Consider the following 22,651-nt stretch of genomic DNA (forward strand, 5'->3'; position numbering starts at 1 on the left):
AGTGACAGTGGGTCTGGGGGGAAGGGAAGCAAGGGTGTATCACACCCAAACCAAATACTTTCAGCTTCTAGGAGATCCATAACTTTAGAATGTAGCCATTGTTTTGCTAGTAGAATCCTATTGCCTAGCTTCTATATAAATATTTGATTAAATAAAGTAAACACCTCTTGGCTTTCCAGCCTTGTACCTGCCTCTAAATGTTCTTTCTTATAAAACAAGTTTACATTGTGAAGCTAATTTGGTGATTACTGCTTTTTCATTCAAGAAATGCTTGTTTAGCATCTTACGTGCAAAGCATTGTATGTCAGGCACTGTATATAGAAATAAATTAGATGAGATCTGTACTCTTAAAAACCTTTCTTATATTCCAGTCTGGAGAAGAAGTCAGAAAGGTTAAGAGAAGAATAGCTAACATTCTCTAGTGCTTATTATGTTCCAGGAGCTCAAGTTGTCTCATTTTATCTTCACAATAACCATATAGGTTAGGTAATATTAACATTGTTATTTTGCATGTGGAAAACTGTGAAATACAGAGAGGTCATCAGTAAGTGGCAGAGCCAGGATTCAAATCCAAGTAGTCTGACTCCACACCCTGGACTACTTCACTTATGCTAATGAGCAATCTTTCAAAGAAGGATGTTAGGAGTACTGGGGGGCAGGAAAAGAGAGAAAGAGTACTGATGTTTACTGAGGGCATCCTGGAGATCATTGTAGAGAAGATGAAATTTTAACTGATCCTAGAACGATAATTTTCAGTAAGTAAATGAAGTCTTCCAGCTCAGGGAAGAGCTTTAACTTAAGTTTCCAGGTCATAAAAATCATTCATGTGGGGCTTCCCTGGTGGCGCAGTGGTTGAGGGTCCGCCTGCCGATGCAGGGGACATGGGTTCGTGCCCCGGTCTGGGAAGATCCCACATGCCACAGAGTGGCTAGGCCCGTGAGCCATGGCTGCTGAGCCTGCACGTCCAGAGCCTGTGCTCCACAACGGGAGAGGCCACAACAGCGAGAGGCCCGCGTACCGAAAAAAAAAAAAAAAAAAATCATTCATGCCTTTCAACAAGTCTTTACTGAGAGCTTCCTTACTGTGTGCAAGGTACTATACTAGGTGCTAGAAATACAGAGATAAATAAAACTCTGAATCTTCCACAGTAAGGAAAGTTACAAGAGAGTAATGTGGGCAGAAGGCAGGTTATAATGAGTTTAGAAACGAAGGAAGGTTAAAGATATGTAGATAGTGTATGTAACCTTAAAGTTTGGTTACAAGTGCAAAGAGTGTATTAGGATCATATTTTAGGGAGAGGGACAAGGGAAGCATTTTTTAAGATGGGTAAATTTAAATATATATTTGTAGGATAGAACCAGAGGAAAGGGAGAGATGAGTGAAGAATAAGGCTCATGGGAAAGTGTGAACTTCCAAAGATAAGCTGGAGCAAATCATGGAAAGTTTCAAGTGCTGTGGTAAGGAATTTTGACATTATTCTATAGGCAGAAGGGAACCATTGAAGGTTTATAAAGAAGGAAATGACATATTTTGTGTTTTGAAAAGGTAACTCTAATAGCCATGTAAGGGATGGCATAATTTAGAATCATTAATAATAACAAAATAAAAAACAATTAACCTTTATTTGATCATAGGCTAGACATTGCTAAACATTGTCCCTGAAATATCCATTTAACCCTCCTAACAGTCCTTTAAGGTAGTGTTATTTTCAGGTCCATTTTTTTTCAGATAAGGAAATGGAGATTTATAAAGGTTAAGTAACTTGTTTTAAGTTCCCCTAGGTGGATATGGATAGATTTCTATGCTCTAGTGCAAAGGTGAGCAAACTCTTTCTGTAAAGGATTAGATAGTAAATGTTTTACTCTTTGCAAGCCATACAGTCTCTGTCACAACTATTCAACTCTGCTGTTGTAGCACAAAAGCAGCCATAGAAAATACCATGTCTGTTCCAATAAAACTTTATGAAAACGAGTAGTAGGCCATAGTTATTAACCACTGTTAGTGCCCATTATAGTTTAGAAAGATGTAGTGAAGGAAGAAACGTAGCTTATTGTATTTTACTTTACCTCTTTTTGCTATGGAGGGTTAATGAGAATAGAATTATCCTTAGGTAGGAATACCATTTAATCTCAGAGAAGCATCCTTTCTGTAAGAGGTTCACTAGAAACTGCTATTTTTAAAAAAATTTTATTTATTTTTGGCTGCGTTGGGTCTTCGTTGCTGCACGCGGGCTTTCTCTGGTTGTGGTGAGCAGGGGCTACTCTTTGTTGCAGTGCACAGGCTTCTCATTGTGGTGGCTTCTCTTCTTGTGGAGCATGGGTTCTAGGCGCGTGGGCTTCAGTGGTTGCAGCACGCGGGCTCAGTAGTTGTGGCATGCGGGCCCTAGAGTGCGCAGGGTTTAGTAGCTGCGGTGTGTGGGCTCAGTATTTGCAGCACATGGGCTCTAGAGCGCAGGCTCAGTAGTAGTGGTGCGTGGGCTTAGTTGCTTCGCAGCATGTGGGATCTTCCTGGACCAGGGATTGAACCTGTCACCCCTGCATTGGCAGGCAGATTCTTAACCACTACACCACCAAGGAAGTCCCTAGAAACAGCTATTTATGCATACAATTTAACCACATTCTGCAAAACACCTACTTAACCTTTTATTACAATTGCTTTCCAACAGAATTACCCCTAGAATGAAAATTCTGTGAGAGAAGGGACTTTGTTTTATTCACTGTCCTGTCCCTAATGCCTTACAAATAGTGACCGTTCAATAAATAGTTGTTGAATAAATGAATGGAATACTGACTGTCATTAATTCCAGTGATTGGGGAGTTGTACGAACACTTAGAGAACAGTGACCTATTTTTAAGATACCTCTACAGTAAAGAAGATGTGGTATATATACACAATGGAATATTACTCAGCCGTAAAAAAGAATGAAATAATGCCATTTGCAGCAACATGGATGGACCTAGAGATTATCATACTAAATGAAGACAGAGAAATACAAATGTCATATGATATCGCTTATATGTGGAATGTGAAAAAAAATGATACAAATGAACTTATATACAAAAATAGAAATAGACCCACAGACATAGAAAATAATCTTATGATTACCAAAAGAGAAGGGTGTGGGGGAAGGAGTTTGGGATTAATATATACACACTACTAAATATAAAATATAAAACCAAGAAGGACCTACTATATGGTACAGGGAACTATACTCAGTATTTTGTAATAAACTCTAAGGGAAATGAATCTGAAAAAGTATATGTATATGTATGAATCACTTTACTGTACATCTGAAAGTAATACAACATTGTAAATCAGCTGTACTTCAATAAAAAAATTATTACCAAAAAAGTAAAATAAAATAAAATGTCTTTATTAAGAATAAAGAAGATACCTCTACAACTGCATCTCCCCTAGATTGATTGTTTTCTCATTTATCTTGCCTGGATTTCCTTTGCTCTAGTACAGCTTCCTATCTTTTACCCAACTAGTTTGTGATGTTAACTGCAACTCTCAGATGCTCTATCTGCATAGCTTATAGACACTATACTGTGCTGGCCAGAAACATTCAGGAGTCCAGATTCAGTCTTCCAGCACTCTGTGTTACTTATGTTCATTATTCTTTAGACTTTTACCTGTCCCACATTCCTCCCCTCATTCTCTTCTGTATTAGATAGTTAGTTTCATAGTAAAGAAACTGACAGATGAATAAAGTTAAATGTCCCACTTTTACAAAGCAGGGGATGGAGGTAGGGACAAAGGATGGGGAATGGAGGGGAGAGTAGGCATACGTAGAAACCAGCTTCTGCCCAGCCACCTGTGACCAAATTGGATTCTTACCTGGTCCACTTCTAAGTTATAATTATGAAAATGGCTTACATTTTTTGAACTCTTACTATGTACCAGTCACTGTGCTATGAACTTTACATTCATTATTTCATTCAGTCTTTCCAACAACCTTACGTTGTGGACACTATTATCCTATTTTACAGAGAGGGAAACTAATGCTTACCTAGTAAAGAGTGGAGGTGGGATTTGAACCCACACCATCTAACTTCAAAGCTCTTTTAACTACTCTGTTATTTCGCTCCCTATTTATTCCCAAGCCAGAAGTAAGTTTCAGCTAGTCATTGGAACCTGCATCCTATTTTCCGTACAACCTAGATATTTCCTTGGGTTCTTTCCTTTCTCAAGTCCCCACCGTGTCTCTGGATGCACTTAGAGAAAACCAGTGGTCCAGAAACCACCTCTTGGAGAAACTCTGAAATTTCCACATTAGTAATTTTGGTTGAAGCAGCATGTCTTTAAAACTCTGCTGTGATGTTACAGCGACCAGGCATTCTCCCTCACTTTCTTTTTCACTCAATTATTTACTGAGTGAGCAAACTATTTGCTAGGCACTGTTAGGTGCTTGAGCACAGGGAAGAATATGACCTGGACTCTGCCTTCCTGGAACTTTATGGTCCTTTCCAGCACAGTTACTGCTGTGCCTTCACTCTTACTTTAGTCAGTCTCTTCCCTTTCCTTTGCCCTTCTAAACTAGAACTTACTTGGGACCTGTGGATATTGTTAATGAGACTTCCTTCTTGACAACCCAAGCCCCAAGTGTCACTGACTTTATGTCATTTATTTTCTTCTACTTTATAATCATCAGTCATAATAATTGATTTATGATTTTTATTTAAAAATTATTTTTATATATAAATGTAGCCTGTTGGTTGAAAAAACTTCCAATATGACATAAGTATGTGCACTAAAAAATAAAAATCACCCTTTTCTCCCTCAGTACCAGTTATTATTAATGCTTCTAGACATTTTTTATTAATATACAAAATTTTTTTTTACACAAATGGGATTTTAAAGCTCGATGTTTTCATTTAATGGTATATTTTGGGTATGTTCTCATGTCAGTGCATAAAGTTTAATTCATTCTTTTTAATGCTATATAGTATTCCAATCTATGAATAAAGCCATAAATTTTAAAAATATTTATTTATTTTTGGCTGTGTTGGGTCTTCGTTGCTGTGCATGGGCTTTCTCTAGTTGGGGCAAGCAGGGGCTACTCTTTGTTGCGGTGCGCGGGCTTCTCATCGCTGTGGCTTCTCTTGCTGTGGAGCACGGGCTCTAGGCGTGTGGGCTTTAGTAGTTGTGGTGCGTGGGCTCAGAAGTTGTGGCCTGCGGGCTCTAGAGCACAGTCTCAGTAGTTGTGGAAACACGGGCTTAGCTCCGCGGCATGTGGGATCTTCCTGGACCAGGGCTCAAACCCGTGTCCCCTTCATTGGCAGGGGCATTCTTAAACACTGTGCCACCAGAGAAGCCCTATACCATAAATATTTAACAAGTTTTTATTGGTGGGTATTTAGATTCACATACACCGGTGAAGTAGATGTCCTTTTATGTGAATTTTTGCTCACCCAAATTGAGTATACTTGTAAGATAAATTCCTAGAGGTGGAATTGTTGGAGCAATTAAAATTTTTGCTAGATGTGATCAATTAATTACCCTTTGAAAAAGTTGGGCCAAGAGCTCAACAGTGTTTCCTATCCCAGTTTCCTTACCTTCTGGACAACACTGAGCATTAGCATTCTTTTTTTTTTTTCGGCTGTGCCGCGCGGCTTACGGGATCCTAATTCCCTGACCAGGGACTCAACCTAACCACTGGACCACCAGGGAATTCGCCAAGCATCATCATTCTTAATCTTTGTTCATTGATAGATTTAAAAGGTAGTATCTCCTGTTTTAGTGTACATCTCTCTAATTATGAGGGAATTAGAGTACATTTTGATAATATTATTAGCCCTTTATTATTTTTGTGTGAGTTACACATGTACCTTTTGCTTATTTTTCTACTGGGTTCTTTTTAAAATTACATATTTAGAAGAGTTCTTTTTATGTCAAGGAAGTTAGCCCTTTGTCATCCAGCCAATGCGGGTGCTCCCAACCCGTTTGTTGTTTGTAAATTACAGACCATCAGATTGGGTAGTTCAGCCTACTTACTTTCTAGGTGAGGAGGCTGAGCCCCATAGGGTTAGTGACCTTTCTGTGTGTGTGAGCACGTAGTCAGATAATGGCAGAGCTAAACCAGCACCAGGTTTCTTTGCTTCCAGTTTGGTGCTTGTTCCATTATACCATGCTGTTTTTAAAGGCTTACTCCCCTCCCTCTTCTACCATTGCTTTTTTTTTTTGCTGTATGCGGGCCTCTCACTGTTGTGGCCTCTCCCGTTGCGGAGCACAGGCTCCGGACGCACAGGATCAGTGGCCATGGCTCACGGGCCTAGCCGCTCTGCAGCATGTGGGATCTTCCCTGACCGGGGCACGAATCCGTGTCCCCTGCATCGGCAGGCGGACTCTCAACCACTGTGCCACCAGGGAAGTCCCTACCATTGCTTTTTACCACTAGGTCTTGCCGCAACCAGATGTTTCATGATAAACTTAGAAAGTTACAGGAGTGCTATCAAGGTTTGTTATACAGCAGGGGTCCCCAAGCCACGGGCCGAGGACCAGCACCAGTCTGCGGCATGTTAGGAACCGCACAGCAGGAGGTGAATGGCAGGCGAGCGATCCAAGCTTCATCTGCCGCGGCCCAATGCTCCCCATTGCTCGCATTACCACCCGAACCATTCCTCCCCCACCCCACCCCACCCCACCCCCTTCCCGGGAAAATTGTCTTCCACGAAACCCATTCCTGGTGGCGAAAAGGTTGGGGACCGCTGTTATACAGGAACCCAGTAGACTTCACAGGTATTGGATTGTCTCGCATGTGCAACTACAGTAGTTATGTTCATGTCCTTTTCATTTGTTTAAAAAAACATCTGTTTCGTTTTGTAGGTTCATGGGTGTGTGTGTACATCAAGGACAATTGCATGCACTCACAGAGGTAAGACTTCAATGAGCGTGTTGAAGTGACTTCTTTGCCTTAGTTTCAGCATGTATGGTTCCACTGTAATTGTTACTCGCATATGTACGCAAAATATGTGTGCATTTATGGTTATGCAAAAATGGCATGTTAACAATGTTTTCTTCTGTAGCCTGGGGACAATGGCCATATCTATTAATACTCTTGGATTCCCTAATAACACGTGGTGAGTTCTCGGGGAATGAGTGCTCAAATGTTATATTGGTTCTTGCTGCCCAGATGACCCCCTCCTAAACTAAAGGATGGCATCACTTGGCTGCAAACTCTATCATGGCAACAAATTCCCAGACTACCCAGAAATCTGTGGTGTCCTGATCTAGAATTCCACTGCTGCTGCTCTAGTTTCCTGATTGAAGGAAACTACTCCTTGGAGAATTTACATCTTTATTCTCATTTCATTTTCAGCCTCTTATAGGCAGGTAAATATGTGGTAGTCATTACTCAGCCTCTGAGGACCAGAGAATCCTCTCTGGAACAAAGGCTTCCCAAATTCAGGTACTGGGTTACCAACTTCAGAATTTGCTTGGGTGCTTCTTAGAAGCACAGATTCCTGGAATACTCTAGGTTTAGTAGGTCTTCAGAGGGCCCATATGTATTCTTGAAAGCTCTTCAGGTTATTCTAATGAGCATCTAGGTTTGAGAATCTATGTTCTAGAATGTTTTCACATTTCTCCTTGAGAAGTACCAAAACACAAAGTGAAGAAATTTAGGAAGGAAAATTGTTTAACAGAATTTGCAAGAGCATTGGTTTCCTGCTGGCTTGGTACCTGGTATTAATCGTTAATATCTTATCAAGGAGGGTCCCGTGTGCCTTACCCTATGTCTTTTTTCTCAATTACTGAGGATACCGGAATGTGAAGTGTGTGTAGCTATGTCCTGCCTCTTGTATGGAAGACCAAAGAAAGTGGGTTAGTGAGGTAGTGAAGAGCATGGGCTCTGTAGTATTGATTGCCTAGGTTTGAATCTCCCTGTGCTGCAGTGTTTTCACTTGTAAAACAGGAATAATGATAGTAGTACCTATCCCAGGGAATCTAGATAGGGAAGAGGACTATAGCTGGGCCCTAAAGTATTTGAATTTTAAAAGTCTGGGGTAAAAGGCAGATCGAAGAGTAGTTAGGGAGATAGGAAGAAAACCCAGGAGTGTGTTGGCCTGGAATGGAAAGGAAGGGGTTTCAAGGAGGAAGGAGTAATTATGTAATTGTGGCAAATAACTGTTGGTTAGATCATGACCTCACAGTGATATTGTGAGGATGAAATATAAAACGCTTATTTAACACAGTACCTGGCATGTAGTGATTGCTTAATACATTTTAACTATTACAGCTTTTATTAACAGTGACTAGTCCCTCCTGAACTCCTTGAATTGTCAATATTTTTCATTTGGTACTTAGTTCTGTACTACTGTTAATGTCATTAGATTTTAAAAAATTTTTACAAAGTATAACATAACAGAAAAGCACACATGAAAAGTGTGCATCTCACTAGGTTTTCACAAATGAACACACCCATAACCAGCATCCTGGATCAAGAAACATTTTCTGTGTATTTCTTTTCTCAGAAGTAAGTCTATAAATTCCTCAAAGACAAAACTCTGTCCTCTCAAGCCTTCTATCCACCAAAGCTCTGGCACTAATAAACTAATAAACACTTGTAAAAGTATTTGTTGCACTCTCTGTTTATATCACTGTTTACTGAAACGTGAGTTCATTGGAAGGGCTTGTGTGTTGGTTTTACTGACAAAGAAGAACCTGCTTTGAAATCTGTGATCATGTCTCAAGTTTAAAAGTGGGTGTAGTAGAAATGGCAGAAATGTATGATCATAATGCAACATTCTTTTAGCCATGTTGCACTTAAATAATATTTTCTGTTGCTTATTAGCTTGTTTATAGCCATATACAACATACAGTAAGTGCTTTGTGAGTATATTTCCAGTATCATTAATGAGATATTGATATAGTTTATGATATTAACAATCTTTATTATGATGTTAATAGGCTGAAGGCCGTGAGGCCCAAATATCCAAATGTTCTTGCTTGTTTTCAGAAGCGGATCAGCAAAGGCCATCATGCCATAGATTTCTGGAGACTCCTAGGTTTAATTGCCTTATAATTTGACTTGACAGCACAGCTATTGGTTTCACTAAGGATCATAAAAATAAATTACTAATAACATCAAGCATACTGCTTGGAACTTGGATGATATTTAGTAAATATTTCTTGGTTGGCAGAATGCCTGCCCTCCACAGTAATGTGAGCACCATTCCTTATTTCTTTTAAAATAGTTTACCAATAATTACAGGAGACAAGCATAGCTCTTATTAATGCCTATAAAGTATTGATATTATTAAGAAGAATATTTCTCATATACAATGGTGATACAGACTTTTCTGGGCTTCAGCCATTTCCACAAGTCTTCATTGTAATTGTAGACATTAATTGAACTTGGAACAGTAAGACATTTAGGTGTGTTTTCTTTAAACTACCTATAGTAAGGATAGACTTCTAAGTTTTTAAGCAAATGAGTATTTGTTAAAGAGAAAGAAGTTGATAAAAGATCAGGTAGGGCTTCCCTGGTGGCGCAGTGGTTGAGAGTCCACCTGCCGATGCAGGGGACACGGGTTCATGCCCTGGTCCGGGAAGATCCCACATGCCGCGGAGCGGCTGGGCCCGTGGGCCATGGCCGCTGAGCCTGCGTGTCCGGAGCCTGTGCTCCGCAACGGGGGAGGCCACAACAGTGATCAGGTAGAGGGACTTCCCTGGTGACGCAGTGGTTAAGAATCTGCCTGCCAACGCAGGGGACACGGGTTTGATCCCTGGTCTGGGGAGATACCACATGCCGCGGAGCAACTAAGCCCGTGTGTCACAACTACTGAGCCCGCGTGCCACAACTGAACCCCTGACACCTAGAGCCCATCTTCGCAACGAGAAGCCACCACAATGAGAAGCCCGTGTGCTGCAACAAAGAGTAGTCGCCGCTCACCACAACTAGAGAAACCCTGTGCAGCAATGAGGACCCAAAGCAGCCAAAAATAAATAAATAAATGTTCCTTTAAAGAAAAAAAAAAAGATTAGGTGTAGAACCTTTTGAGTTTAATAAGTTGAATTAAGAATCTAAAAGTGTGTCTTTGACTCAGAAGACCTAACCTTATCTTTCATTTGGTCACGAATATCAAGGAAGTGGAAATCTTTGGCTTTTAAAGACAGAAAATATAACCGTGTGGTCAGTTAGCTATTGCTGTATAATATCCAGCCACAAAACCATGCAGCAGTAAACATTTATTTCTGATACCTCTGCAGGTTCAGCTAAGCTGAGCTGGGCCCAGTTGGGCAGTTCTGCTGCTCTCACTTTTGCTCACTCATGCATCTGCAGGTCAGCTGGTGGTCTGCTCTAGGCTGGGCTTTGTGGGGCACTTTGCTCCAGCTGTTTCTCATTCTCTTCTGGGACCAGTGGGCTAACCTGGACATGTCCTTTTTAAGATGAAACCAGAATAGCAAGAGTATGCTAGCCCATTTGCACAAGTGCTTTTCATGATTCTGCTTATGTTCAAGTTTGCTTGGCCAACATCCTGTTGGACAAAGCAAGTCACATGCCCGAGTCCACACTGGGAGCATACTGCAAAGTTACATGTCAAAGGACAGTGATTCAGTAAGGGGTGAAGAATTGGAACCTTTGTTTGCAATTTCCCATACCCTATAAATATCCCAGTCAGCACATCATAATTATTTGTCTTTTCTACCCTACTTGAGGGTAAAGACTTGCTCTCATTTTAAAAATTATAACTACCAGTTACTAAACTCCCACTATGGGCTAAGTGCTATGCTTGGTGTTTTATATATTAGATATAATTCTCACAATTCTACAGTCCTATTTCCTCCATTTTATAGATGAAAAAACTAAGGCTGAGAGAAATTAAATGATTTCCCCAAAGTAGGATTTAGATCCAGGTTCATCTGACTTCAAAGCCTGTACTGTTTCCATTACAACATGATGTCCTTAATTCACGTCTGTATTCTTCATAGTGCTGAGCACAGGTTCTTGTATGTGTAGCATGTGTAGTATTTGTAGAATTCGATTCTGACTAACTTTGTATATTTTGGGTTATTTGGGAAAGCTGTTTTCTGGTTACTGGATATATTAGAATGTATTTGGGTACAAGTAACAGAAAATAGTTAAATGGCCTTAAGCAACAAAAGGACATGTAAACTGGAATTCCAGCAGTTTATTAGGTTAGGGGTTGGTTTAATTCAACAGCTAAATAGATGTTATCCAGAGACACCCCCCCCACCACCACCTCTTTCCATCTCTTTGTTCTGTGCTTATATTGTCAGCTTCACCCTAAGGTTGGCTGTCATTCATAAAAAGTGGCTGCCACCAACTTACATGCTATATGTTTTCTCTTCTGTATTCAAGATGGGGGGGGGCTGTCAAAGAAAGAGAGGAGAGAGAGATGCTTCCAGACAGATTATACGACATCTCATAATGTTTTTTTGTGCTTTTTGTTGTTGTTTTGTTTTTATTCTTGTTTTTTAGTTTGTTAAGAAAAGCACAAAGAGGGAAATATCCTCATAATCAAACAGTTTGGGGAGCCTCTTTGTGCAGAACCTTTTAGTGCCTAGAAGATTGGGAATTTGGGGGATGAGTAGGGTATAAGGTTATGGGGCAGGGGCCTCAAGTGACAATACTCTGGTCCAGGGAGTCAGCAAAAGAATTGCTTGGCGGGTAGGATGTTTTGGGGTCTTTCTTGCCATTTCTGCCATGGAGAAACTATTCTTTTTTCCACTGTGGCAATGAGAACCACTTAGCTATAAACAGAGCAATTGCTTGGCCTCTTTACAGCGAAGTCACCTCAGCCAGGTAGATACTTGGTACTGAAAGAAATGCTCTTCCCTCATGAAGGAATGGTCAGCCCTGCAGGTGGCTGAAGAGAATTTTTTAATTCACATAGCCCTCATCCTCTTCTCACTCACTATTTCCACCCCAACTCTACACCTTCTTTCTTAAAGAAGAGTTACTTTGGAAACTCCTTGTTTCTGTGGGTTGATATGTGTTGTTTCTGAGTCGGTTTCTGTCAGACTTGTAAGAAGCCTTATATAATCAGAGAGCTTACAATGAAAGGAAACTCTGTGGGTTCAGTGACCAAACTCATGCATTATTTATAAAAATGAGCAGCCAGACCCCGATTCCAGTTTCTTGGTGTGCAGTGATATTGCCATTAGTTTTGCCTGCTACTTTTCTTGCTTTTGTGTGACCCAGTACAGAGTATTCTCCTGGCCTTATTTACCTTGAGCCAAATGCAAAGTTGTCTGGTGCCTGCCTTGGGTTAACTTTGGCAGCATACCCATACCCTATCTTTCAAGCATGTGGCTGCTTTTCCTGTCCCTAATATATCTTTGCTTCAATTTGATATGCTACTACATGAGTAATCTTCATTAGGCATACTTTGATAATGTGATGCTTCTGTTTAAAAACTTCTGTTTAGCATTCTAGACTCTCTCTAATCGGATTTCAGAATTCAAATTGCTCCCTTTAGTTGGGTGGGTCTTTTTGCTGTCTTCTACACATGCTGGCCTTAGATAGGCCTTCCAGGACCCTTGTCTCTCTTCTCCCTTCCACTTTCCAAGTTATGTCAAATCCCTCTAGTGGAACTCAGTCTCTTAAATAGGGTCTGTATAAGGCCCCGTGTGGCTGGGCCCATAGTATATATAAGAAAGCTGAATTAACTCCAGTGGAAAGAGCCAAAAGTCAAAAATAGTGTGAAATGTTACATCTCAAGTCCTTTCACAATTAGAAGTTTATTTCATTTATACTTGTAAAAATAGCTAAAGCATTCCTATTAATACATGTTGGCATCTTCTTTACTTTTGAAAAAAGTAGCTTTTGTTTAATTTTTTGGTTTGGTCATTTAGTAATAAAGAAATCTCTAAATAAATTGTGGTACATGTTTTCTGCCCTTATTTTTAGTAACTCCCTAAGACATTTGAGAAATAAGAATTTGCGGTTGGCAGTTTAACCCACAAATAATAGAAGAGTTCATTTAGTTTACTTTATTCTTAAAGAAGTTTTTCCCTGACTTGCTAGCTTGCCTCCAGCTCATTTAGTCATTCAAAAAAAAAAAATTACTGGCTCTCACTATGTGTCCAGCACTATTCCAGGTACTGGGAATATAATAATGAACAAATAATGATCTCTACCCTCATGGAAATTACATTGTAATGAGCAGGGGGTGGGCAGAGGAGTTAGATTAAACAGGAAAACAAATTGTAATATATATGGTGTTTTGTGCTGTGGGGTTTGCAATTTTGAATATGTGATTAGGGGAAGTATCACAGAAGAGACAAAAATTAAGGAGGTGATGGAGCTAGCTATGTGAATATCTGGGGAAAGAGTGTTCTAGGCAGTGGGAACAGTAAGTGCGAAGACATAGAGGCAGAAATGCCTGGTGCTGAATGTGGTCGAAGAACTCCAAAGACGGTGATGTGGCCGCAGCAGAGAGAGTAAAAAAGAATAGTAGTAGATGAAGGTAAGAGAGGAAACATGGGCCAGAGCACGTAGTGTCTTACAGACCATTGTAAGAGTTTCAGCTTTTACTCAGGGTGAATTGAGAAGTCTTTGGAGGTTTTTGAGTAGAGTTGTGACATGATGTGACTTACCTTTTAACAGAATCACCCTGGCTACTGTGTGGTGAATAGACTGAAAAGGAGGCAAGGTTGAAAGCAGAAAGACTAGTTAAGAGAGACTATTGCAACAGAGTCCATGCAATAAATAGAGACTATGCCAAAAAAAGTGAGAAATGATGGTAACTTGGACCAGAGTGGTAGCAGTGGACCTTGTGATTCTGGATCTATTTTGAAAGCAGAGGAAACAGGCTTTCCTGATGCATTCGGTGAGAGGTTTGATAAGATGAAATAACTCAAGGATAGCCAAGGTTTTTGGCCTGAGCATCTGGATAGAGTTGCTGTTAATGGAGATGGGGAAGACTACAGGAGATACAAGATGGGAAATGATCAAGAGGTCAGTTTTGAACAGGTTGAGTTTGAACCTGTTCAAGTTCAAGTTATCTCCAAGTGGAGATAACTTCATAGAGCATTGGGATTCCAGGGAGTACTCTGAATGATACCTTCCTTGTGCACATTCCTGTTTCTGTTTATCAGCTTTTTCACTAGAAAATATTTTATTGATTTAGAAGGAGGCGTTTTTCAACTGCTGTATTACTTCCCGAGTAATAATAGTGAAAATCATTAAGTCATTTTTCTTATTTCAGTGTGCCAGGTCCTGCTAAGCCTCTCCCTTGGCGGTGGGGGTGGGGATAAATTAGCGTACAATCCCATGGAATATATGCTATTTTCCCCATTTTACAGGTGAGAAATCTGAGGCTCAGAGAGAAATTAATTTATCTGAGGTCTCTTAGCTAAGTAGCGGAGCTAGGATTGAGTCAAGTTCCACCTGACTGTAATCCAGTTTACTCGACTTTAAGCTCCTTGATCCTGGCTATTTTGTTCACTGCTGAATCTTCAATGGAGAGAGGGTGGTCTCCCAATATACCTCTCACACATTCCTACTATTCAAGGGCATTTCAGCATTCCTACACCTGATACCTAATTACTGTCTGTACCTTCTGTGTTTACTTGCTCTTTATGTTGGTCTTTTCTTGTTATCATGGTCACCATTGCTTGCTTATATAGTAAATTCTTAGATCAGTGATTTCCAAAGTGAATCATAAGCTTTTCTTTCCTCAACATGCTCATTTTAGCTCATTTCACCTTCTCATAGTAATTGCTTGTGTCTGTTTCCTACTCAACAAATAATTATTAAGCAGACACTTTGTGTCAACGGCCAGTTTAGGTGAACTTCAAAAAGGAGAAGTTGTTCTGTGAAGGGGCAGAAAAGTTGTTTAAAGCCTTCTGTAGTACTTGGCACAAGTAGCTACTTCATACATGTTTATTAAATGAATTACTAACTTGTAAAAGTATTAGTTGAGTGCTTAGCTTTTCTACAAATGATAGTTCTCTTTTCCTTCATCCCTGATCTCTCCCATTTTCTACATCTTCTCAGTCACCATGACCTGACCATTTTACCTCTTACTACCCTGAATGCATTTACCTTAGGCCAGTTCCTTCTGCCATTGCCATCTCTTTCACCACAACCTTCTAAACTAGTCTCCCTGTCAGTTTTATTCCTCACCTTAAATCCATACTGTCCATATTGCGAGCCAGAGTGGTCCTTTTAAAATACAGATCTCTTTTTTAACCATCTTAGCAATTTTTAAGTGTACAATTCAATAGTTAGTATTAAATATGTTTTTATTGTTGTGCAACAGATTTCTGGATCTTCTTCATCTTGCAAAATTGAAACTCTATACTATTAAACAACTCCCCATTTCCCCCTTCCTCCAGTCCCTGGTAACCACTATTCTATTTTCTGTTTCTATGATTCTGACAATTCTAGGTACCTCAGAAAAGTGGAATCACACAGTATTTGTCTTTTTGTGACTGGCTCATTTTTCTTAGCTTAGTGTCCTAAACGTTCATCCATATTGTAACATGTGACAGGATTTCCATTCTTTTTAAGCCTGAATAATATTCCATTGTAAGTATATACATACTATATTTTACTTATCTATTCATCTGTCAATGGACATTTGGGTTGCTTTTACCTCTTGACTATTGTGAATGATACTGCTTTGAACATAGGTGTGCATATGTCTCTCTGAGACCCTGTTTTCAGTTTTTTTGCAAATATACCCAGAAGTGGAATTGCTGAATGATATAATAGTTCTATTTTTAATTTTTTGAGGAACCACCATACTGTTTTCCATAGCTATTATACCATTTTACAGTCCCACCAGTAGTGCACAAGGGTTCTAATTTCTCCACATCCTTGTCAATACTTGCTATTTCCTGGGTTTTTTTTTTTTTAATAGTTGCATTCTAATGGGTGTGAGGTGATATCTCACTGTGGTTTTCATTTGCATTTCTCCATCTCTAATTTGTTGCAGAGACTATCCTTTCCCTTTGATACATGAGGGTGTATTTCTGGGCTTTCTATTCTATTCCATTAGTCTATATGTCTGTCTTTTTGCCAACACCACAGTGTTTAATACAAATCTAATTTTGTTTTTCCCTGCATAAACTCTTCTATGGCTCCTCATTGCCCTCAGGTTAAAGTCAAAACATCTAATCCTGGTACTCATTATCTCTGTGGCCTCACTGCTCATTCTTATCTGACCTGTTGGTTCTTGTCTCAGTTGTACACTACAGCTGTACTGAACCTCTTTCTCTTTCAGTTCCACAAATGGGATGTGACCCTTTCCACCTTCGGGTCTCTGCACCAGCTCTTCCCTCTGCCTAGGACACAATTCTTCCATCTCCCAATGGTCTGGCCAACTCCTATTTAACCTTCAGGACTCAGCTTAGATATTACTATCTCTGGGAGCCTTTTCTAATCTCCCAAGATTAGTTAGGTACCCCTCCTACACGCTCCCATGATACAATAGTATTTATCATTGACTTTAATTCACTGTTTGCTTGTGTATGTAGTTTATAAATTCCTTGAAGGCAAGGACTGTTTTGTTTGCATTGACATCCACTGGGTCCTGTATAGTGCCTGACAATGATAGCTGCTTATCATATATTTTTTTAATACCATCTTTAAAAATTTTTTAATTAATTAATTTATTTATTTATTTGGGTTGTGCCAGGTTTAGTTGTGGCACGTGGGATCTTTGTTGCGGCATGCAGGATCTCTAGTTGTGGCATGTAGGATCTAGTTCCCCGACCAGGGATTGAACCTGGGCCCCCTGCATTGGGAGCACAGAGTCTTAACCACTGGACCACCAGGGAAGTCCCTTATCATATTTGTTGATTGAATGAATAAATGAATAATCAGTGGCATTTTCTGGCTCAAAAGCATTCAGTGATTTCCTCACTGATTACAGTATAGTTTTGTAACCTTAGTTGCTTACCAGAATTGCTTAGGAGCTTTTTAGAAAGTGCAGATGCCAGGACCTCACACAAGGCCTATTGAGTTAAAGTCTTGGGTGAGGCCCAGGCATCTGTTTTTAAAAATAAATTAATAAAGTGCCATAAGTTATTTTGATGCACAGCCAGTGTTAAAACATGGAACTCAGGATTAACTCTTAGCCTAATATTCGGTCCTCTGTGCTCTAGCATCATCCTGCCTTTTTTTCTTCTAGTTCTCCTCCTCTTTAACAAGTACTCTATAACTCAGGCAAACTGGGTTTAATGTGTTTACTAAACACTGTGTGTTTTCCTGCCTCTTTATTCATATTATTTCTTCAGCCCAGAATACACTCTTTGCCTTTATCCTATAGAAATCTTCCCTCCCTTCAAGACTTGGCTCAAAGTCCACTTATTCCTCCATAAAACCTTTTCTGATTCTTTCTCTGCCACTGCTAAACCTCCCTACCTCTCCCTTATGTAGTCAAAATGTTTCCCTCCATTGACCTCCTCTTACACTTTTTTTGGCACCTCTTTTTAAACTTTTTGCCATATATTAAAGTTATTTTTGCTTTAGTTTCCCTGCACAAGTGTAAGCTCCTAGAATAGAGGAGGAACCCAGGCTTCAGGGTCAAAAGACTTGGATACAAATCCAGGTTCCACCATTACTAGTTGAATAACCATAGACAAGTTATTTAAATCTCTGGGCTTGATTTCCTCATTCATAAGAAAAGGATGACAGGGCTTCCCTGGTGGCGCAGTGGTTAAGAATCTGCCCGCCAATGCAGGGGAAACGGGTTCGAGCCGTGCTCCAGGAACATCCCACCTGCCGCGGAGCAACTAAGCCCGTGCACCACAACTACTGAAGCCTGCGCGCTCTAGAGTCTCTGCTCGGCAACAAGAGAAGCCTGCGCACTGCAACGAAGAGTAGCCCCTGCTCGCTGCAACTAGAGAAAGCCTGCGTGCAGCAACGAAGACCCAACACAGCCAAAAAATAATAATAAATAAATAAAAATAAATAAATTTATTAGAAGAAAATAAAGAAAAGGATGACAGAATGTTTCAAGATCTTGCAAAGTTCAAATGAGGTAACTGTGAAAGTGCTATGTAAAACCAGTTGCTGGCTATTATATAATGGCAGGGATAGTGTCTTACTTATCTGTATGCTCCTAATCTCCCAGCAGTACCTTGTGTTTAGGACACTCATTTATAGACATTGGCTGAATGATTGAATAGGGAGAAAGGAAGCAAACAACAAACATTTTATGTCATCTAAAAAGTGAAGTTGAGGTAAATTTTCCAATGCATTTTAGCACCTGTATGAATGGCTGGAACTCTTGCCTCATGAATGGAGTAATTTCTAAATGGCCTCTTATGTTGTTCAATTGTAAGGCCTCTTACATAGTCATCCTTTTCCTCTGTAACTAATTTGCTCAACAATTTCTTTTCTACCCAGATTAACTAGTCAATCAAACATACGTTTCTGGTACACCCAGAAGGAACAGAACCGAGCACTAACTTACAAATAAAACAACAGACATGTTACTTACCTGATAAGTCTTTAAGTCAACTAAGGTGTTTGGATAAGAAAATATTTCATTTTTTTAACCAATAATTTATTGTACTTGGCAGTATCAGGGACACTTTTTAAAAAAAATAACATTTTTCTGATTATAAAATCATAATACTTGTTAGAGAAATAGCTAATATATCTGGAATGTAAAGTTTTGCATGCATTTTCTTTTTTTCATCCTATGACAACCCTGTGAGATATAGCTATTATGATTGCTATTTTATATAAAAAGAAGCTAAGAATTAGATTAAATAATAACTGAAAAGCTGTTTTTGCATTTTTACCTACTTAACTCAATTTTCAAGTCTTAGTTAAAATTTTCACTTTACTGTAGTGGCTTTTCCCAATGATCTCCCTGCATCTAGATCGTTACTTAGATTATTATTCTCTTTGATAGCACTCTTTCCTTTTTCATTGTAGCACATTTCATAACATATAGATCTTCATTTATTTGAATGTTTGTTTATTGTCTCTCTCATATGTCAGTTCCAGTAGGACTGGGACCATGTTCTGTTTTGTTTACCACTAGCAACGAATAGGTAACAGGTCATTGAAGAGCTTGGGGTTGGTAGAAGAAATAGCAGGCTTCCTCAGGCACTGCCGTTTTATTAAGCTCAGGAAACTAAAGACCACATTCTTAGATGTTGGGAAGTTGGAGTATTGGTTAGAGGGCACCACAGTTAAGGAGGACAGTTGTGTTTAGTATGATTATTCTCTTCCCTAACTATTCTCTTCATAAAGCTAATATGGGTTACTTTGGCCCCTTGGCAAGGATGTTATAGAAGGACTTCAATTGTATGATGTGGGGCTTAGAATGGACTGCCTTTCAGATCTATCCCATCATATTATATTGTTATTCCATACCCTTGGGCATTATTTTCCTCATGAGTATGTACCTTTGAAAAAACTGTTGATCCATCCATGAGATAAGTAAGGACAATGTATATATGCTGATACTGACTAGCTTATCCTGTACATAAGGTCATAGAAATACTTTTCTGAGAATACCTAAAAGAAAAGGAGATATTCATGAAGATTAGGGAGGAGAAGAAGATTAAAAATTGGAGAGAAAGAGGCTGGATCATACAGGGCCTTATAGGCCATGGTGAGGATTTTGAATTTTGTTTTAAATACAGCAGGAAGCAGTTGAAGGATTTTAGACAGGAGAGTAGTAGGATACAATTTGCATTTTAGAATAGCACTCTGGCTGCTCTGGAGAATTGACTGTAGAGGGACAGAAGTGAGGGCAAGGAGACCAGTGAGGAGAAACGTATTAGATTATATGAGAGATGTGGGTAGCTTGAACTGTGGTGGTATCTGTGAAGATTTTTAAAGATCTGTTTTAGAAATAGAAAGACAAGGTCTTGTACTTAGGTAAGAAAGAAGAGTGAGGAATCAAATGATGCCCATTTTCGGGCTTCCCTGGTGGTGCAGTGGTTGAGAGTCCGCTTGCCGTTGCAGGGGACACGGGTTCGTGTCCTGGTCCGGGAAGATCCCACATGCCGCGGAGCGGCTAGGCCCGTGAGCCGTGGCCGCTGAGCCTGCGCGTCCGGAGCCTATGCTCCGCAACGGGAGAGGCCACAACAGTGAGAGGCCCGCGTACTGCAAAAAAAAAAAAAAAAAAAAGATGCCCATTTTCTTGGTGGGTGGTTGTTTCATTTACTGAGATGTGGAAAACTTGGAGAGTGCTGCTGGAGAACTTCTTCAGCTGTGTGTGTATTACCTGGGATTTTTTTTTTTTTTTTTTTCTGTACGCGGGCCTCTCACTGTTGTGGCCTCTCCCGTTGCGGAGCACAGGCTCCGGACGCACAGGCTCAGCGGCCACGGCTCACGGGCCTAGCTGCTACGCGGCATGTGGGATCCTCCCGGACCGGGGCACGAACGCGTGTCCCCTGCATCGGCAGGTGGACTCTCAACCACTGCGCCACCAGGGAAGCCCCCTTTTTTTTTTTTTAACATAACACTGTAATCGGCATAGTCTCTTCGCTACAGAAGACCAGACTCAGCATTTGAGCTTTTCAGGGATAACACATCACCACATCTTAAAGCCCTTCCTTGGGCAAGAGCTTTCTGGTCTAAGGTCTAAGGACTGAGGTAGCTGATGAGAGCTGATTCATGGAGAGTGTAGAAGGAATTTCTATATGGAGATAGATAGTTAGGGACACTTAATTTGTTCATTAATTCAATTAGTATTTATTTGGGCTTATTCTGCTAGACACTGATCTAGGAATGGCATTGAACCTCTTCTCAGTGAACTCAAGAAGTGAAGTTAATTGTGCGTTAGGACTTTCTGAATTTATTTGGAAAGGGTTTAGAATTCAGTGCTATGGTCATTCTCTGCCTTTAGTCATTTAGAAAAATGTTTTAGAATTTAGCATCCCTAGAACGCTTCTGAGTGACATGATATCCAGATCTGCTGCTTTGTTTGAATTGAGAGTTGGCCTTAGACCAGGATTGGCTGCTTCCCAGAGAGTCCAGTGGCTAACAGAGGAAAGATAATTTGGAACATGGTAAAATAAATCCAGACTTAACTTCACTCAAGATTAATCATCTGATTTTTCTCATTTACTCTCTCTCTCTCTCTCTCTCTCTCTTTTTTTTTTTGGCCATGCAGTATGTAGGATCTTAGTTCCCCAACCAGGAATCGAACCCATGCCCCCTGCAGTGGAACTGCAGAGTCCTAACCACTGGACCGCCAGGGAATTACAGAGGGCACGTCATTCTGACACTTGAGATGGTCTGAAACCAAAGAAAAGGCTCTCTCTTTTTCCCTACAGCTGTAGATACTTATGTTTACACCAGACCTCAAGTCTGTTTTCTCTGCAGTAGAACCAGAACTGGCTGAGTCCTCTGTTCCCACCCCTTCCTTCGATAACTCCAACTAGTCTTTGTGAATTTTTGTGAACTTGCGGGTAATTAGTTACCTATCTGACTCTTAGCCTTCAGAGGAGATTTCTGCCTGTACTTGGCGTGACTATTGGGTTGGGAAGTTGTCTTCCACATAGCAAATTGGAAACCTTTCCTCCCTTTCTACCCCCCTACCTACCGTTTGCCACTAGAAGATACCATTTAAGCTTATAGTTGCCTCTAACTTTTGCTTGACTTCTTCCTTACCCAGAGACCAAGTAGTGTGTTGATATGGGCAGAAGAGGTAGAAGAAATGATTAGCTTATTTGAGGACAGAGTCTCCTTTGATATAAATCACCTTAATTAGAAACTTAACCTCTTTTGGTTTCCATTTTCATTTTGTCCACTGTCAAGCCCTTACTCCTGAGATCTGCTAAGGGGAGGCAGGATGTGTTGTCTTCCTTAATAGATTGCTTTGTTCACTCTGAGCCCAATCACCAGGTGAATGTCAGAGGTTCCTGTCTGAAGCTGGAGGATGTGGGATTGTAGTAGATGTGGGGTAGCAAGCTGGAGGGAAGAATGCTTTTAAACATGACCTTAATAGCCATGTTGCTGGTAGAGATATTATGGATTTGGGGATAGGAAAGCAAGCTGGATGGAGTAGTCAGGAGCCCTGGGCTGATCATAAATCATGTCTGGAACCATTGATTGCTAGTAGAGCTTTATGGGGCAAAGAAAATAGTCTTGTTGTTATCTTAGTTCATTTCTTTGAGAAGATTTGTTTTACAGATTTATCTTTTAATGTTTATTTAAACAAATTTGATTTTGATTATGAGATGTTTGCTGTAAGAATTAAAAATCTGTGGGAAAAGCTTAGTCATTCCTTTTTTTTGTTTTTGTCTGTGTTGGGTCTTAGTTGGGGCACACAGGATCTTTGTTGCGGTATGCAGGGTCTTTAGTTGTGGTGCATGGGCTGTCTAGTTGTGGCACGTGGGCTCAGTAGTTGTGGCGCGAGGGCTTAGTTGTCCTTCGGCATGTGGGATCTTAGTTCCCCGACCAGGGATCAAACCTGTGTCCCCTGCATTGGAAGGTGGATTCTTAACCACTGGACCACCAGGGATGTCCCAGTCATACTTTTTTGAATCTTGTGGGTAAACAGTCATTTTGTTGTTTATAGTAGTTTATGTGCATAGAAAAACACTCTTACTACTTCAGGTGCGTTAAACAAACATGTTCTTTTTTTTTTTTTTTGCGATACGCGGGCCTCTCACTGTTGTGGCCTCTCCCGTTGCGGAGCACAGGCTCCGGATGCGCAGGCTCAGCAGCCATGGCTCACGGGCCCAGCCGCTTCGTGGCACG

At 40.3% G+C, this 22,651-nt stretch overlaps 1 protein-coding gene across 1 annotated transcript in view; it reads left to right on the forward strand.

The window, feature by feature from the left end:
• The window catches only part of TESK2 (testis associated actin remodelling kinase 2), a 130,088-nt gene that overhangs the window by 84,660 nt on the left and 22,777 nt on the right, over window positions 1–22,651 (forward strand). The window contains exon 4 of the mRNA XM_082648505.1: window positions 6,829–6,877. Coding sequence (XP_082504631.1) covers window positions 6,829–6,877 — 49 coding nt within the window. The remainder of the gene's footprint in view (window positions 1–6,828; window positions 6,878–22,651) is intronic.

The sequence above is a fragment of the Grampus griseus genome (assembly GCF_964374135.1).
Source record: "Grampus griseus genome assembly, chromosome: 1".
Lineage (NCBI taxonomy): Eukaryota > Metazoa > Chordata > Mammalia > Artiodactyla > Delphinidae > Grampus > Grampus griseus.